Consider the following 18,179-nt stretch of genomic DNA (forward strand, 5'->3'; position numbering starts at 1 on the left):
ATGAATTGTTGTTATTGTTACTATGTAATAACTAATACAAAGAATAAATAACTTATAGAAAGTTTTATGTAGAGATGGAACATGAAGAAGGTATATGGAAGAAATATGCAAAACATCAGTACAAAAATCTTGTAAGGAAGCATGGGATATTCTACAAAGGGGTTTCAAGGAATTATTGAAGTTAAGAATGTCACTCTTCTCGATGTTTGATCGAATGATATCTATAATTTTTTTGATCGGAGAATGATATCTATAATTGAATAGACAAATGGTATTGCGACTTTGAGTGTTTGTTTTTGGACCTGCTCCAAACGCCTCATTCTTGTGGAGTTTCAGTTACTTATAAGCTGATAGATTTTCTTCTAATCTACCAATGTGGGATTTGAGTTTGCACCCCAACACATTAGTTATAATTTTTTTTTAATGATATGGAAATCCGCAATCGTTACCCGAAAGTGCGCACTGAGTAAACCCCCGACCGAACCTAATACCCTATAAACCAAGCCCGACAGGGAAGTCACATTAGTTATAATATTTGCACTTATGTAGTGTCATGTTTATACCTCTAAAAGGCCTCTTTATGCCTATAGTTGTAATATTTATACAAGTTTATTCTCTATTTAAATTGAGTAAAGCATTAAATCAAGAGCTTTGTTTTCCTTCCAACATGTTGAAAGACTACATAATACCTAGCTAATGATGCATTTACTATCACCGCTAGAAAAATGTCATTTTGTCGCAGTTGAAATTGTTGCGAAATATATCTATTTCTTTCGCGGAAGTGCTTTCGCACCGGATTTTTTGTGCTAATTATGATTGTCGCAGAAAAATGCGACGAATTGTTGTTGGAAGTTGCAAAATTATAAATATTCATTGTCACCACTTTTTGCAACAACATTTATTAGTTGTCGCAGACGACCACAACAATGAATATATACATAGTAATATAAATTATCACATATTTTTGTAACAATATAAATATGAATTGTCGCGGCTTTTTGCAATCGCGGATGACCGCAACAATGAAAATATACAAAGTAATTATTATTTGTCGCATATCAGCAATATATATATTCATTGTTTCGGCTTTTTGCAACAAAATAATTATTAATTGGCAACAATGAAGTAATAATTGTGGCAACCTTTGTGGCAACTGTGATGAAATAGTAATTGTTGCAACCTTTGTCGTAATATTCCGCAATGATGTAACTACTAACCGTGGAAATCTTACACGACTATGTATCAACAATATAAATAATTATTGTCATGATTTTTTCAATTATTAAGAATTACGATTTTTTGATTTTATGCTACAAAAATATAAAATATTGTAAAGCAATAAAATGAACAATAATATAATCAAATTATTATTGATGTCAATCCAAAATACATTTACTAGAAAATTGAAATAATACAAAATCTTAATAATATTGAATTTGTGGAATTATTTCTTCGTCGTCTTCGTAGTCATTACCATCATCCTCCTCGTCTCGGTAGTATCTCTCACTGCCATTGGCATCAACATTTCAACTCCCATTTCTATCCTCAAATACTCGACAAATGTCAAATGGACTATTCATTTGGAATAATATTTTCTAGTTAGGTATTAGTGAAAATATTGATATTTTGAAAAATAGGATGCGTGCAAAGAATTTTCAATCACTTAAGAAAAAATTATATATTATAATTCAAAATATGAAAATAATAATATATCTATAATATTAACAAAAATATATATATTCTTTAACTTTTAAATATTTTTCTATATAAGATTAAATTTTTAGGTGAAATGGTTATTTGATATAGAATAAATCACATTTATGTGGCATCTCACTTCTTCGATTTTGGATCCCATGTATCATATACAGCTCCAAAATAAACTACATTATCTTCTCCCCAGTTACTATATATCTGTAGAGTCGATAAGTTTATAATCAAGCTACTGAACTCAATTAATTGCTGCCGGTTTTCTTTTAGGCCTATCATATATATAGAGGTACTCAAATTGGATCGATTTCTAGGATTAAGCTGAATGATCTAAAAACACAACAAAGCATAAGCAGTAATGATGTTGAAGAAACACGGATCGAGTGTAATAAAACATCGTTGCAAGAAAACCAAAGAAAAATCTTCGGACAAATTCAGGATAAGATAACATTCGGAGTAGTTATAATTAAGATCCATCAATTTGCAGCATGAAGAACAAACACATCCACTCCATCTGTATTAAGAAAAGACTAATTGAAGCACTAACTTTCTCATTACATATCTTAATTGGGAAGAACACCACATATGTATTGTCAATGCTGTTGTTCCCACACATCATCCATCACTATCAAATATGATTCCCCCCTCAGCTCTTCTTGCAATTCTCTCTCCAAGAACCACTCTGATGGATCCATCATACTTGTTTGAAGCCACAAGTCCTCCATCTTAGTACAAATAAATTCAGGTTTTTTCGCCTTCTCAAACCATTCTTTGCACGTCCTGCTGCTGCATCTCAGTTCACGTAAATTCAGCACATGATGTGCATTAAATAGGAGAATCCTTTTCGATTTAATAATCATCGAATATGAAATTCAAACAAAAAAAGAAAAGAAAAGAAGTTGATATATAGATGTTCTGTATCACATTGTATCTGGTAAGCATAAGCATAACGATAATCTAAAAAGTAAAAGCAACATTCTATGACCGCACAATGATCTGCACATGTTTATGGTTCAGTCTCATATCTCGCTGCAACTGATATATGGATAGACGGGAACATTGTATTATTTCCAAACGTTCCAAAGGTATATATGGACACTCGTCCATATCAATTTCCCGAAGGTTGTCTAGGTTTGCAAGGCAGAGGACTTTGAGACGCCAAAAACCACGACCAAATCTCATAATATCATCCCTGTAGTACTGTGTACGAACCAGTTGCAGGTGTAACAAATTTGGTATCATCCCCAGCATTGGCATCGGGTCTTCATTGAATTCACTATCGAAGAAGCTCAAGCTGGAAAGACTCGCCGGAAATTGAGGCAACGACAGTTCTACTCCTTTAATGATAACAAGTTTAGTTAGCTGCTGCAAGTTAAGAATCCATTCCAAGGAATATTCAAATGCTAACTCCATAGAAACAAGATCCGTCAACTCGAACAACAAGTTGAAGAGCTCGCTGGCATTATCACCCCTCAACAACTCCAACCCCAGTTCGCGTAGACTTGTCAATTTCGCAAGATGCTCAACCACAATGTCTTTAGTCGAAACAAAAGCAAGGGTCTGAAGATTCTTCAGCGTGTCCAATCTCAAAGGCTTCTTGCAACTGATGTTTCTTGGCATGTAAAGATGCCGCAAGCTATCCAATTTCCATAATATATTTGGGATTTTCATTCTTTTGTTTATGGACAAATCGAGCGTTTGAAGGTGTCCAAGCTGGCCTAAGGATTCCGGGAGCTTTTGTATTCTGTTGTTGCACAGTCCGAGGTACGTCAATCCAATCAGCCTGCCAATATTCTCAGGTATAGTTTTCAATCCTAAGCCTCCAAGATCAAGTACCTGAAGATCATCTCCAAGCCTCTCCCAAAAACTCGGTGGAATTTCATTATCACTTTTCCAATCAAACGGTGCAATATCTTTCAAAAAGATCCATAAACACAGTGGCATATTCTTTGTAATGAAAACAGGATAATCCATAGGAGCGTCCCGCAGGAAAAGCGAGCGAAGGTGTGGAATTGGAGTAGTGCTTAGTGACATCAAGCTCTCATTGTTGCTGTTGATGACAAGATGGCGGACTTTATCCAAAGATTGATTGGAACAAGTCTCATTGTTTATCATGTCAAATCTTTCTTCTTTCGCTATTCTGATGGATAGATCATGAAGAAGATCATGCATTTGGTAGAAAAGAACTTGACCATCGTAGGATAATTTTGAGGCAGAAACCATATTTCGGTTTTTCAGATCCTGTAAGCAGCTCCTTGCTCTCTCCTCCATTGTCAGATTTTCTTCCTGTGCAAAAATGCCTTGTGCAACCAATAGTTTTATCAATGTTCGTGCATCGATCGAAGAACCTTCCTCGAAAATACTCATGTGTAAGAAACAGGACTTGAGTTGCAGAGGCAAATCCCAGTAACTCAAATTCAAAATTATATCAACAATATCTTTCGAAGATTCCTGTAGTGTAATTTCTTCCAAAATTCTTTTCCACCCACTCACAGATTGTTTTTGCTGCAACAGTAAGCCTGCAATCAAAGTGATTGCTAATGGCACACCATGACACTTCTCCACAATTTGGTGTCCTATTTCCTCCAGCTCATAAGGACATTTACCATCATGCTTTTCTCTGAAAGCTGACTTCATGAATAATTGCCAACTTTCATCGGGACTGAGGCCGTTCAATTGGTGGACATAATCAACATTCTTTGAATTTTCAGGAACATGTCGACTTGTCATCAACAATATTCTTGCCGGACCTGTTTCTGAAATGCATAAAATTTTACTGTGTCAATCCATTTAACTTCATCCTAATAATACTAATAGCAATAAAGACAGGAATGACAAAACGATATTAGAGACAACAATTATGACGCATACAATGAGGGCTGATGGAGTGTTCTAAATAGTCATTTGAAACTAATTCCATTGTTAAACTAATCAATGAAGTTCAGCTTTAAAGACTTTGTATCTATCTATCTGTTAAAGGTTTGTAGAGTGGTAAAGATAGCATATTAGAAATCAATCAATAACTAATAGAGAAGCACTAACCATTAGCTTCATCTGGAAATATTCTCGTGAAGCATCCCCAATCTATATGTTCTGGAATATTGTCGATTACTATGAAACAATTATTTCCCCGCAAGATTCGACGAACTTCATCCTCTAAATCATGTGAATCGGTCTGACTACGTTGCAATTGCCAGATCAGCTTCCTTAGCAGTTCATTATAGCTGAAGTCACGCGACAAAGTAACCCATGCTCGGTAACCCTGATTGAACTGATGATGATTGTACAGTTTTCGGGCTAGCGTTGTCTTTCCAACACCACCCCTCCCTACAATGCAACTTGTGGAAAGGCTTTCTCCTCCATACTTGAAAATTTCTCTGAGTAGAATATCAAAATCTTCTTCCAAGCCTTCCATGGTTTCGTCTAGTTTAAGTTGCGCTGTAGGCATGCCGGCTCCCTGATCAACGCCAAATTCATATGTATCTGTCGAAACCTCATTAAACTTCAAATCCAATTTCATACGTCTTTCAGCGATGATGTTGAGCCTTTTGTGGATGGATTTGATCTCCTGGCCCACTTGGTACATATGGTATGCATGCTTCGGAAATGAAGCACAATGGCTCACAAGTTGTTGTCGCCTCCTTGGAGTGTCGACTTTGAGATCCAGAGTGTCAGATGCTACCTCTCTAATGTCGGAGATCCACTTGCGTATCTCCTCATTCTCTGCTTGCTTTTCAGCTGCATCTTTTATGAAAGGTACTATTGCCAAGAGCTCATCTTTCAGATATTTTGCCCGTGCGTCGATGTGCAGCAGGGATGACAGCTTGTTGATTGCCAGAGAGTCTAGCTTCTCCACGGCACGTGAGATGGCTGCCTCCACCACACCTGGTCCCAATTTACTTTCAATCAGTAATGTAATATATCAAGAGATAAGCTACAAAAGTTTATATTTTCTATCACAAAATCATTTCAGTTAAAAGTATTCGAAATTAGCATTACCTTTGAGCTTGGATGCAATTATGCTTGTCCCTGATATCTTTAAATTTTGGAGATTAGCCTTTATTCGTTGATCTTCATCTTCAGGAAGAATCCTTAGATCTCCACAGTCTCTTATTTTCAATTCTTCGAGCATTAGCAATCCTTCCGTTTCTACAAATATTTGTCTCAAATTCGAGAGGCCCACAAGGCTGAGGATTTTGAGCCCAGGAAATCCTTTATTCACAATAACCATCTCTTCACCAACAAATGAATCCGAAAATAGTTTGAGGCACGATAGATCTTGTAGCCTCCCGAGTATTGGCATCGGATCCTCACTGAGATTTGTACTAGACAATTTCAAGCTGCAAAGCTTCAGCGGAAAACTTCGGGGGAACTCTGCTAGTTTTCCAAATATTTGAAGTAGTTTAAGATGTTGCAACTTACTAATCCCATCCAAAGACAAGGCATGCCCAAGTCTCCACGATAACGCCAAAGAAGCCAAATTTTCTAACTTAGCCAATGTGGAAAGGAGTTTGCTAACATCGACATCTCCAGCTAGCTCTATTTTCAATTCTTGTAGACTCACCAATTCTCCAAGATGTTCCAAAGAAATGTTTTTGGATGAAACATTCCATAGAGTTTGAAGATCTTTCAGTGTGTCTAACTTCAATGGTTCCTCCTTACAAATGATTTCCTGAGGCATGTAAAGATGACGCAGGCTACGCATCTTCCATAGAACATTTGGAACGATCATATTCCTATTTCCAGATATATCAAGTGTTTGGAGATGGCCAAGGCAACCTAACCATCCTGGAAGCTTTTGGATTTGGTTCTTGCACAATCCAAGGTATTTCAATCCAAGTGTAGAGCTAATTTTCTTAGGCACTGTTGTCAGTCCTAAGCCTCCAAGTTCGACTACCCTAACGCAATCCCCAATCCTTTCCCAAAAACTCGGTGAAACACAATTATCACCCCATGAGGATGCTTGCAAGAAAAGTGAACGAAGGTGAGGAATTGAACTCTTCGAGGACATGAAACTTTTGTTGTTGCAGTGGATGGAAAGATGGCGAGGTTTATCCAAGGACTGATTCGAAGTATTTTCAGCGTTCAAGATGACATCAAAATTGATTTCTTCCTTTGCTTTTTTGAAGGATAGTTCCCAAAGAAGATCGTGAACTTGGCAAGATTTAACTTGATCATCTTTGGTTAATTTGATAGCTTGGACCATGTTCCGGTTCATAAGCTCATTCAAGTAGCTCTTTGCTATGTCTTCCATGGTTTCCTTTCCCTTTCCTTGTGAAATGATGCCTTCAGCGATCCACAACCGTACCAATGTTCGAGCATCAATAAGAGCATCTTCCTTGAAAAAGCTTAGGCACAAGAAGCAAGACTTGAGGCGCGGAGGCAAGTCCCAATAGCTCAACTCTAAGACTGAACTCACACTATCCTGCCCAGTTTCCAAATGAGATTCGATGTCTTTCCATGCTCTCACAGACTCTCCTTGCTCCAACAATAGGCCCGCCATTACAGTGATCGCCAATGGTAAACCATGGCACTTTTCTACTATTGTTCTTCCAATATTTTCCAATTCCTGTGGACATTTGCTTGCTTTCTGGAATAATTCCCAACTTTCATCACCGTCTAAGCCAATTAACCTGTGGACATAACCTGGACTTGGATTCATGATGTTGGAAGTGCGGCTTGTCATTAACAATATGCTTCGTTTATCTGTCAACATGGCATGTTCATCACATTAGTGTCAAGATTTTATAATATAATCCCAAAGATTAATTGATATTCTTTTTTCTGAAAAATATAAGCAAACTTTTGCTATGCTCTCCCGACACTAATTTTCAATCGTGATTTTCCAATAATAATAATAATAACACAAAATATTTTACACAAAAAGTCAAAAAGTCATTACAGAAAAACAAATATTCAACCTAAAATAATATATAGTATATTTTTGACATAATTTCCCATACTACACAATAGAACTCATTTCATCCAAAAATGCTGCGTGAACAGAGCCTTCAAGTTTTCATGTTTTATTAAAAGAATATATATGTGGTCTTTAATTTTTCAACTTTTATTTGTCAATGTAATATCTAGTCAATTATTGTACATAAATTTTAGGATAAATATAAGGATTTCTCCATAACCTCAAGATCGAAGAAACAAAATGTTTCACAAAGAAACAATATTAAACAAAATGATCCTAAATATATAGGATAGGTACATTAAACAATATTCTATTTTTACAACAAATCAATCATAATTATCTAATCATATCCTAAAATTATCACAAATCAATCCTAAAATTTATGTACAATAATGGACTAGATATTATATTGACATTATTAAGTAAATCACAACCGTGATATTTTGTTGGTAATTTTAGGATAATTTGGTTTTATTTGAAGCTGATGTATAATGAGACTAACCAAACACCAGGATGAGGATGCATGAAGTGCGTGTTTGGTGAAAAACTAGTATCAATGTTGTAACTTACAAAAACATATAATAAAAGAATGGACCAATTCTAGAAAAGTACATGCCACCAAACCTGAGAGAGGTGACACATTCCAAAAAGGTCTATCATTTGTTGAATCCTTGTATCTATTTAATTTTAAATTCAAATTTCGTACTTAAGAATAAAAGTATGCAACTCTTATTCCAAAATAGAATTTTCTTTTGAAATTTCAATTCAAAATTGAAACTTGAATTGAACTTCCAAGTTTTTTAAGCATCTTACTATGTATCCAAAATTCTTGATACATGTGGCAAGACATATTGTGGAATTATCATATTTAGAGAGCATGGTCAATGTTATTCGAAGAACTATCCATTTATTATCATGGTTACCTTACAAAACACTATCCTCACAATCAAATATCGTAATTAACTAACTATCCTGGCGAGTGAGACATTGAGTGACATGCCAACTAAGTTTGAAAAGATGAAGGAGGTGGATTTTCGAAGATTGCAAAATAAGATGCGTTTTCTTCGCACCACTTTGAAGGATTTGTAGAATATCGTCCTAAAAGGATGAAAGATGAAACCTGGGAGGTTGCACACTTTAGGAGCAAATAGGAAAACGATGACTACATTTTCCGTCGCCATATCTTCAATGCAATGCCGGATATTTTATTTGACATCTACAAGAATCTTGGATTTGCAAGGAAACTTTGGGAAGTACTGGAATCCAAATACATATTCATAGTGATTTCAACAATCATAAATGACTTATGCTCATCTTAAGATGCAACACCACAATAAGTTGATACTGATTTTGGGGTAATTCAAAGATAGATGAATCTATATTTATGTCCTCCATTATTGACAAACAAGTCGCAATCGTGTATGTTAACTGTTGAGATATTTTAGATATTCAGTTTTAGATTTAGTAGATTTATATCTAGATTTGATCTTATTCATAGATTAGATTAGTTAGATTTGAGTCTATCGAGTCTGTTTTGTATTGCCTATATGTAGACTCTTTATTTTGATAATCAATAACACAATCTTATTATTTTCCCCCAAACTTTCTAACATGGTATCAGAGCTTATTTTTCTTATGCCGTAGATATAGCCTACCAACCTGTGTTTCTCCGAGTACATTGAACCTGGATTGTACCCGGAGGTCTTGTGATTTTGAAATCATGCATTTGCAAGGATATTTGAAGAAGAATTGAGATATCATGATATTCCTTTTTGGAAGGTGCGATAAATGATGAAATGTTCCATTTTGGAGAATAACATTTGAGTTTTGTCATATTTACCTCCTAGGATGTACGCCTTTGGTTAAAATATGGATTTTTAAGATGAAAAATAAATTTGATTGAACTATCGACAAGTTCAAAGTTCAAACTTACTTCTATTATACTTACAAAAATCAGGTTGAGCGAGTCTAAATAAATTTAGATGGCCATGAATGACTGGCTATAACAATTAGCACTCTTAAGACAAGCTAATAACTCATACATTGGTGGATATTGATAGAGTAAGCCATGGCGGGGATAAATGAAATATTTTTTCAATTCAACCCTAATTTAAGGTGGTGCATGAAGAGCCAATCCAACTCAAGTTATTTTGACAACTTTAAACGCAATTTTAAAATAATTTTATGCTATTTGTACAAAAAATTTCATACTTTTCGAAGTCTTTAATCTTATCTAAAATCAAAATATTAATTTTCAAACTGCCTTGAACAATAATATTCAAACCCGACGCCTCCGGGTCCACCTACCACACATGGTTCGCTTAGTGTGACTTTCATGTCGGGCCTAGTTTGCAGGGTATTAGGTTCAGCGGGTTTACGCAGTGCGCCCTTTCGGGTAGCCGAGTTCCCACGTTATCAAAAAAAAAAAAAGAAGCAAATTGAGTGGCATGAGAAAGTAGCTAGCCTACAGTTAATCTATATTGGAAACAAGATATCTTCTCCTAATTATCCTCTTAATCATCCTCCTAATTATCCTTTTCTTCCGCATTTGATTTTAGGGACTTTTTTGTATAGTTCTCACCCCTCAGTATTTATTCCTTCTCTTTTTTGTAATTGACATAGAAAAATAAGTTAGACTAATCAAAAGGCTCTTCTTACCATTGAATTTATGATGGTATCAGTTGTAAGAAAACCCTAATTGATTTCACCCTCACAAAAATGGCCGAAGATAAAAGAAGAAAACGATACGAAGAATGATGGCCTTGTGGACACGACTTCACCCATGTACATCCATCCGTCTGACTACTTGAAGCAGTTGCACGTCAACGAAAATCTTACCAACAAATTATGTTAATTGGTCACAGGAAATGCTTAATTTCCTTTTTTTCCAAGAACAAAGTTGGTCTCGTTGATGGTAGTATAGAAAAACCAGACAAAGCATCTCCCACTTACATGGCTTGGATGCGTGCAGATGTCATGGTGAAGGGATGGTTGACCACCGTAATGGAAAAAGACATCCGAAGTAGTGTGAAATATGCTCATACAAGTTCTGAAATATTTTCTGATCTTTACGAGAGATTTGGAAAAAAGAGCGCCCCGAGGGCATATGAATTGAAGCAGACGCTCACTATGGTGAGACAAGACGGGACTTCCGTCTCCTCTTACTATACGAGACTTCGCAGTCTCTGGGATGAAATTCACTCCGTTCAACCGACACCACGATGCACCTGCAGTGGCTGTACATGCGAGGTAGGAAAGAAGCTAAATGAACATCTTGAGAAAGAAAAATTGTATCAATTTTTATGGGACTCGACAACAGTTTTTCTGTTATTAAAACCCAAATCCTTGCCTTAAAACCTACACCTACCTTGTGTAATGTATACCATCTTGTGGCCGAAGACGAGCGGAAAAGACTTATAACCGCAGAAAAGAGATCCGGGATTGAGACAATTGCCCTCAAAGCCCATGTGCCTGGACGACGTGATAAATCGGGATTGAAGGAATTCAAATGTGGAGAGGTGTTTGAGCATTGGGACTTCTGTAATAAGGATGGACACAACAAAAATGGTTGTTTCAAGAGGATTGGGTACCCAGACTGGTGGCCAGGAAACAAAGGAAGACGAGAGGAGACCAAACCCAAATCAGCTTGTGTTGGGGCAAATTCATGCCCTATACCAGGCCTGACTAAAAACCAATATCGAATTCTTTTACAACATCTTACAGGTGATGTCAATAGCTCCACGGATAGAACACCACATACGACCACCATGGCAGGTAAAAACAATCACAATAATGATTGGGTAGTTGACTCGGGAGCCACCGAACACATCACTCATGAAATCGGAATTCTAAAAAAATAAAAAAAGAGTGAAGGCGAAGAACCTGTCACTATCCCAAATGGAGATACCATCCCTGTTAAAGGGAGAGGTAATTGTACTCTAATGGAAGACCTCGAGCTCAAGGATGTTCTTTATGTCCCCAATTTTAATTGTAATCTTTTATCGATGAGTCATTTAACTGAAAATCTCCAATGCTCTGTAACCTTTTTCCCTCAATTTTGTGTCATGCAGAAACTCCACATGAGGAGCTTGATTGGTGCGGGTAAAATGAGAGGAGGTCTATACCGAATAGAGATGATAAATAATAGAAGAAAACCTATGTTGACGATTGGTAATACTTGGCATAAAAGGCTAGGACATGCTTCCGATAAAAAACTCAATAGGATTGATTTTCTTAGAAAGGCTACTTTCAATAAGGTTTGTGATTCCTGTTCCAAAGCCAAACTAATTAGAAAACCATTTCAGATTAGTACCAAAAAGTCAAATGAATGTTTTGACTCAGTGCATTGTGACATTTGGGGAGAATATCGTGTGTCTTCTTCTCGGGGTCAAGATATTTTTTTACTATTGTGGGCGATTTTACCGGAGTGTATGGTTATTTTTGTTAAAGTTCAAACATGAGACAAACAGTTGCTTAAGATTGTTTCATAAAATGGTCAGGATGCAATTCGGGAAAGAAATTAAGAAAATACGATGTGACAATAGAGAGTAGAGTTCGGTTCAAACGACATGTCACAATTTTACAAAGAAAATGGGATTTTGCTCGAAACCACTTGCCCTTACACCCCCCAACAAAACGGGGTTGTGGAACGAAAGCATCGACACCTACTTGAAATTGCTCGGGCTCTTCATTTCGAAGCAAATTTACCCAAGAGATTTTGGGGTGAGTGCGTGCTGACGGCAGCCTAAATCATTAACCGACTTCCATCTAAAGCCATTAATGACAAAACCCCTTTTGAGTTATTGAACAATAAAAAACCCAATTACGATTTTATGAAGGTTTTTGGTTGCTTAACGTATTATTGGAACATCAATATGAATGGGGACAAGTTAGAAAAGAGAGGAAAGCCCGGTGTATATTTAGGATACTTACAGGGAACCAAGGGTTACAAGATCCTAGACATTGAAAAGGGAAAAATAATAGTCTCTAGAGATGTCAGATTCCATGAAAAAAAATTCCCTTTCGAGAACCTTGAACAAGAAGAGGATAAGATTGATGTGTTTGAAATACCTCACTGTGACGATGAAAGCACAAAGAAAATTAATACCAAAATTGAGACAGATGAGGAAGTGGTAGCTCATGGTAACAGTTCAAACGAGTAATCACAACAGGAAGGAAATGACCAAGAATTGATCACCGACTATATGACAACAACTCAAAATGAGAACAAAGACCCAGATCCAATCTCTGAACCAATAAGGCCGAAACAAACCAAGGTGCAACCAGCTCGACTCACCAATTACGATATTAATCTCCCCCCATCGGTTGACCATGCCAATCCTGCACCAACTCAAGAATCCTCGACGGTACACCCCCTCTCTAATTTTGTTTCATACCAAAAAGTTTCTGAAAATCATAAAGTCTTCTTAGCAGCCATCGATTCTAACGATGAGCCGAGAAATGTTTATCAAGCTGTGCAGGATGAAAAATGGAAGAAGGCTATGGTGAAGGAGATACGGGCCCTCTAAGAAAATGGGACGTGGACTCTTGAAAACCTGCCTGAAGGAAAACGTGCTATTGACTCAAAACGGGTGTACAAAATTAAGTACAAATCTAATGGAAAAGTAGAACGTTACAAGGCGCGTGTCGTTGCAAAAGGTTTTACCCAACTGGAAGGAGTGGATTACCATGACACCTTTGCACCCGTTGCTAGAATAGCAACACTCCTTGCTATTTCTGTGAAAAAAAGTTGGTCAATACACCAACTTGACATCAACAATGCATTTCTACATGGAGACCTACATGAAAAAGTGTATATGAAAATTCCACAAGGTTTCTCCAAAGATGGTGAGACAAAGGTATGTAGGTTGAGGAAATCCCTATGTGGGTTGAAACAAGCATATCATAATTGGTATCATAAGTTCACTATTTTTCTCCTGAGTCTCGATTTCAAGCAGTCTAAGGCATATCACTCTTTTTTTTATTTTCAAACAACACGGCATATTTGTGGCGGCACTTATTTATGTTGATGACGTGATCATAGTTGGCAATGATTCCTCCAAGATTTACAATACTAAACAAAGCATCAGTAGGCAAATCAGTATTAAAGATTTAAGAAATTTGAAATATTTTCTCGGCATTGAAGTGGCACGCACATCCGAAGGACTAGTCCTAAGTCAAAGAAAGTATACATTGAACATCTTGAAGGACTGTGGCTTACAAGGGTGCAAACCAAGTTCCTTCCTAATGGAGCAAAATCTAAAGCTAAACCAAGACAGTAAAGTGTTTAAAGTTGATGCTAGCCAATATCGACGCATCGTGGGAAGACTCCTTTACCTACAAGCCACTAGACCTGACATCGCTTACCCTGTTAACGTCTTAAGTCAGTTTGTTGTTGATCCAAGACAAGACCATCTAGATGTTGTACATAGGGTTTTACGATACCTAAAAAGAACACCAGGACAATGTATACTTCTACCCCCAAAAAAAGGTTATGCCCTCACCACTTACAGCGACTCTGACTGGCTTGGATGCCCCTTTACCAAGAGGTCACAAACAGGAGACCTAGCCTTACTTGGTGGGGCGCCAATTTCTTGGAAAACCAAAAAAAATCTGTGGTTTCACGATTTTCCGCTGAAGCTGAATACCGATCCATGGCGTCCACGGTTAGTGAAGTTTTGTGGCTAAGATGGCTTCTAAAAGAGTTAGACATCGATTCAAACGAACCGACCCCCTTGTTCTGTGACAACCAAGCAGCTAGACATATCGCCAACAACCCCATTTTTCACGAAAGAACTAAACACGTAGAAATGGATTGCTACTTTGTTCGCGAAAGAGTTGACTCAAAAGAAATCCAACCAAAGGCTATTGATATAAACATGCATGTTGCAGACCTTCTCGCAAAGGCATTAGGAACAAAACAACTCAAGTCCTTTCTCGACAAGTTGGGCATGAAGGATTTACACGCACCAACTCGAGGGGGAATATTGGAAACAAGATATCTTCTCCTGATTATCCTCCTAATCATCCTCTTAATTATCCTTTGTTTCCGACTTTGATTTTAGGGACTTCTTTGTATAGTTTTCATCCCTCTGTATTTATTCCTTCTTTTTTTGTAATTGACATAGAAAAATAAATTAAACTAATCAAAAGGCTCTTGTTACCATTGAATTTATGAATCTAGTACGTACCAAACTAACAATTAGTCAAACTATCATTCAAACCATGAAGGAATAGGGCGAGCCAACTGTACGAGCCAAGTCATTTTGACTTTGACCAGTTGTAAATTAGTTAGTTATAATATTTATGCTTAGATAATGTCATGTTTATACATGTAAAAGGTTTCCTTGAACCCATAGATGTAATATTTATACTAGTTTACTTTGTAGTTAAATGATGATAAAACATTTATTTAAATTGAATCCGTAGTCATCTTATTCAATCTTATATCGTATGAGAAAAAATATATATAATAATAACGCTAATAATCATTATTTTATCATATATAGAAAAAGACTAATAAAAGCATTAAATTGAATCGATAATAAATATTGTAATATTTACTTTTAAAATGAATAAGATATTACAATATTTAAAAATATTCAGTGTGTTCACTCAATATTTTTTCATAAATATTATTTAAAATACAAATATACACACATTAATATAATATATATATTATTCACTCATAAAAAGTCAATCATTCAACACTTATTATTTTTTTTATATTACCAACACAGTTTCACATACCACACCAAAAAAAAATCAATTCACCTAAAAAGGAATAGACTGATTATCATTAAATGAATGTAGTAAGACCAATGATAAATTAAAATGTAAAACTATGAATTGAAGTAACTTCAATAATAATAAGCAATGTCAATTTTTCTAAATAATATCACATACAAAGAAGTGCCAAAATTAAAACAGTCAAGAAAGAAAGAGAACTTGATCATTGAAAGTGAAAATTAGGACAAGATTTTGGAAAGACTCAAAGAACATATAAGATAGATGTTCTTTGATAAGATAGATATTCTTTGATGTTTTGCTATTATTCATCAATAGTAACATTTTTAGAAAAACATCACGTTAAATACATTTTTATTTTCATAAAAATCTTATAAAGTAAATTTTTGAAAACTTCAAAAGACTTTAAAACTTTCAAAAACTTGTATCTAATCGGAGCCATACATTCCCTTTCGAAGTCGCATGCAATGCATAATTTTAAATGGATAACTTAAAGTAGATCACTAATACATACCTTGATTGGGAAGAACATCGCATATGTATTGCCAATGTTGTTGTTCCCACACATCGTCCAACACTATCAAGTATGGTTTCCCCCTCAGCTCTTCTTGCAACTCTCTCTCCAAGAACATCTCTGATGGATCCGTCATACTTGTCTGAAACAACAAATCCTCCATCTTTGTTTCTTCGATTTCGCGAGGTCTCAACTGCCTCACCATCTCCTTCAACACTTCCTTCGCATTGAAGCTACGAGACACGATCACCCTAGCTCGCCTCTCAAATTCCTTCCTCACTCTCTCATGGTTGTACACTTTCTTTGCGAGTGTCGACTTCCCCACACCGCCCATCCCAACAATGCTGGCAATGGAAAGTCCCGTCTTGTCGGCAAGAATTGCCTTTTGGAGTAGGGTTTCAACATGGCCTTCAAACCCTACCACAATTTTGTCTGCTTGCCAAGGAGACACGCGACGCTTCCTCTCAACCCCCTCCGACCAGGCCATCCCTGCAGCCTCGTCGAGACTTCTGATCCCAAACCTCGCACGTCTTTCATCAATTTCTTTGAGCTTTTTTAGGATTGCCTCGATCTCTTGGCGCAGCCTATCCAGGTGGTACAGATGCTCCGGAAGGCAGACACACCTGGTGAACAGACCCCCTTTGGTCTCGGCCTGTAGTGAGAAAGTGTCGATGGCATCTTCAGCATCATAAGCCACCTGTCTGATGTCGGATATCCATTGACGCACACTGCTGTCCTTGGTCTGCCTTTCTGCAGCGTCTTTGAGGAAACATTGCATTGCTCGGAGCTCATCCTTCAGCTGTGTCACCTGCGACCCAACGTTTCGCAGGGAAGACACCTTCTCGATGGCAAGATTGCCAAGCTTCTCCACAACGAATGAGAGTGCTGCTTCCGCCATTGTCGTCCTAATACTTTCTTTGTCGACCAATGCATAATTATGGTAAATGGTAAATGTTTGTTTTTATAGTGAAGAATAAAGGAGAAAGAATGTGAACTCATTCGGTTGCTAAAAGTTTTTTCCAAAGTATTATTACAAACTTGAGATTGTAATATTATTCTTTGCGTGTCAGTAGTATTATCAGCGTAATCAGATTCTCATTATAAGGAAAACAGAGTAACTCAAGAGTTTGAAAACAGCGTAGTTTACTATAACTTCCACCAAAAAGAAGGTAAACATCATTTTCAGTTAAAAATATACTCTTTTTTATTCTCCGTCTCTACTATTCTAATACAGAGTCTACTTTCGACTCTAACGCCATTGAGAATCTTGTTTTCGACTCTAACTCTATTGGAAGCGAGGGAGTCATATTTCCGACTCTAGCTCTGTTGTGAACGAGCGAATCCTGTTTTCGACTCTAGCTCTATTAAGAGTGAGTGACTTCTGTTTTCGACTCTAGTTCCATTGTGAGCGAGCGAGTCCTGTTTCCAACTCTAATGGTTGAGAGTTTTGCTTTTGACTCTGATACAGTAGACGGTTATACCACTTTCAGTCAATCTTGGCAAATTCAAATTCGTACGTAAAAGATCTCGGCTATATTATTTTAGGTCACTTCTGACAAATTCAAGTTTGTTCGATCATATCTTGAACTTAAGGAGAGATGTTAAAATATATTTAGAAGCAATATATTATATTTATACTAGTTGTCCTATCACTATAAATATGTACGGATCCTTATGATTGAAACCGAGAATTTCAGTTTCATGTTCTAACATTTTTTAATTGAAATCTAATACTAGCGGAGATTAGTTAGTCCTCATCCCAAAGGTTTATTCCTATTTCAACTGTTGTTGTGAATCTAGATTTAGCATTAGTGGAAAATTGGTTAAGTCTTATTGTGTTAAGGCATGCTCACATTGGTTATAGAGTAGAACATATATTATAATAATACATATATTTATATAGTTTAAATTAGGTGCTACAACCTCGACAATGTATAAAAAAATTGTCCTCTCGCAATGTTAGATAAGGATGAAGACTTTGAAGTTGAATATTAAATTGATTGCTTGATATTTTGAAAATATTTATATATGTACTTGTAATATGCTTTGCTACATGTACTTCTTTTCTATTAAGGATTAATATTTATTGTTTATATTTTCAAATTTTGATGTCTATTATGGAGGTATCCGAAATTTGTATATACATATGCCGCAAATGTGACGGTAGGTCTTGAGTACCATGTCAGATGCAAAATGACCGTCTCATCTAAAAATTCAAAATGTTAGGAAAACACAGTCATTAATTATTTATCGACAAACGAGTAGTCTAATTTTGAGTATAAACAAAATTAT

At 36.3% G+C, this 18,179-nt stretch overlaps 1 protein-coding gene across 1 annotated transcript; it reads right to left on the bottom strand.

Annotated features, from left to right (window-relative positions):
• Positions 1-2,632: 2,632 nt before the first annotated feature.
• Positions 2,633-16,800, bottom strand: LOC127251240 (uncharacterized). The gene is made up of 4 exons (XM_051274852.1): positions 15,888-16,800; positions 5,707-7,413; positions 4,750-5,592; positions 2,633-4,463 (listed from the first exon to the last, which is right to left on the bottom strand). Exons 1-4 carry the CDS (start codon positions 16,783-16,785, stop codon positions 2,686-2,688), a joined length of 5,226 nt encoding a protein of 1,741 aa, XP_051130809.1. The 5' UTR covers positions 16,786-16,800; the 3' UTR covers positions 2,633-2,685.
• Positions 16,801-18,179: the final 1,379 nt, after the last annotated feature.

This window comes from Andrographis paniculata, unplaced genomic scaffold (assembly GCF_009805555.1).
Source record: "Andrographis paniculata isolate CXL003 unplaced genomic scaffold, ASM980555v1 Contig43END, whole genome shotgun sequence".
Taxonomy (NCBI): domain Eukaryota; kingdom Viridiplantae; phylum Streptophyta; class Magnoliopsida; order Lamiales; family Acanthaceae; genus Andrographis; species Andrographis paniculata.